The sequence below is a fragment of the Monoraphidium neglectum genome (genome assembly GCF_000611645.1).
Source record: "Monoraphidium neglectum strain SAG 48.87 unplaced genomic scaffold scaffold05425, whole genome shotgun sequence".
NCBI classification, from domain to species: domain Eukaryota; kingdom Viridiplantae; phylum Chlorophyta; class Chlorophyceae; order Sphaeropleales; family Selenastraceae; genus Monoraphidium; species Monoraphidium neglectum.
The window spans coordinates 1-1,638 of NW_014008205.1; the positions used below are offsets into that span (position 1 = coordinate 1).

The 1,638-nt window shown below is 67.3% G+C and overlaps 1 protein-coding gene across 1 annotated transcript; it reads right to left on the reverse strand.

The window, feature by feature from the left end:
* Positions 1-464: 464 nt before the first annotated feature.
* MNEG_15546 (iron-sulfur cluster assembly protein) lies at positions 465-1,356 on the reverse strand (the record flags this gene model as incomplete). The annotated part of the gene is made up of 4 exons (XM_014035982.1): positions 465-491; positions 558-648; positions 926-1,002; positions 1,141-1,356. The coding sequence occupies 4 exons, from the start codon at positions 1,354-1,356 to the stop codon at positions 465-467; spliced, it is 411 nt and encodes a 136-aa protein (XP_013891436.1).
* Positions 1,357-1,638: the final 282 nt, after the last annotated feature.

Genomic DNA, 1,638 nt, shown 5'->3' on the forward strand with positions numbered 1-1,638 from the left:
CCCCGGCCTCCAATCCTGCATCGCCCCCTCTCCCCAGTCAACCCCAAAGCCCCCCCGCACCTCCATGGCCAGGATCATCTTGCGCCGGCGCTCCTCGGGGTCCTCAGGCCCCGCCGCCGCCTCTGCCGCCTCTGCCGCTGCTGCGCCCTGGCCCACCCCCTCCCCCATGGCCTTGCGCATCTTGAGCTTCTTGTCCTCGTAGGCAGCAAGCTCTGCCGGAGACATGGCAGACACGTCCACACTCGCCTCGCTGCCTGAGCCGCCGCCGCCCCACAGGTGGGCCTCAGGGCCATTCCCGGGCGGCACGGTGGCCGCCTCATCCAGCCAGGTCTGGGCCTGCTTGGCCATGGCGCTGCGCGTCTGCATGGCCTGTGGGACGCCCGGGGAGAGAGGAGGAGGACGGAATGAGGCAGCCTGGTCGAGGGGGGTGACAGCTCCAGGATGGCGGCAGCTGCGCAGAGGGGTCACGTGGCCGCTTGTGTGGGCCGCCACTGTTGCTGACGCCGAGCGCGGCGTTGTGCCTGCACCCTGCACAAGTTCCCCGCGTGCCAGCGCACCTGGTTGGCCACCACCAGGGCACGCACGAAGGCCACGCGGTCTGCTCCCATGCGCGCCCGCAGAGTTCGGATGGACAGCACAATGTTGCGGCTGGGGGATGCACGTGTATGGGTGGGTGCATGTTTGAGGAGGGGAGAGGGGTGCAAGTGCGGGACCGGGGTAGGCGCACGAGAGGCTGCGGCGCCATGCAGGCTCACCGCAGGCATCAGCAGCAAAGCCGCCCTGCAAAGAGCCCAAAATGCTGCTCTGACCCGGGGTTGATCTGGCAGGCCCAATCAGCAGACGGGCCTGCTGCAATGGGCGCAGGAGCAGCCCAGCGTCAAGCCGCCGCTGCCTTCGGCCTGTGGCGCGCGGTCGTGGCGCCCACCTGAACCCGACGTACTGCAGCACGCGGTCCTGGTCGTACAGCGCAAACACACCCGGAGGCTTGGAGCCATCACGCGCCTGGGGGCGCAGCAGGGCAAAGATTAGGGGTACTCTTTGGCACCAGCCAGGGGGGGGAGCGGGCGCATGGCACGCGAGTGTGCTGCCCACTGCCCACGGCCGAAACCGCGTCAATCAAGTCTTGTGCCCCCCACCCACCTGTGCATACTCCTCAGCCGGCATCACCGCGCCGCCGTCGTCCTCGCCCTCAACGGGGCGGTAGACAGCGTCCGCATGCGCTGCTGCAGAATCCCCCGCCTCGTACAACGTCGCGTGCAGGCCCTTGTGGCCCTCAGGGACTGTGTCGTCGGTAGTGGGTGCCTGCATGGACGCCCGTGCCACCACCATGCGGGCGCCACGGCCCTGGGCTCGCATGACGGCAGCAGCGCCTGCAGCAGCGACCGCAGGTGTGCTGGCGGCGCCCAGGCGGGCGACAGCAGTGCTGCTGCGACATCTGGGCATACCACCTGCCCTCATAGACACCTGAGGAGCTGGAATCATTCTGGCTGTTTGGTGAGCGACGGGCGCCGTGCCTTTGAGAGTAAGTAGAAAGGGCCCGCGGGAAGATCGGTGGGCTCTCAACAGGTATGCTAGGACGCTTATGGCATAGAATGTTACTTTGAACTAGCTTTGAGCTTGAACACAGGGACTTTTTAG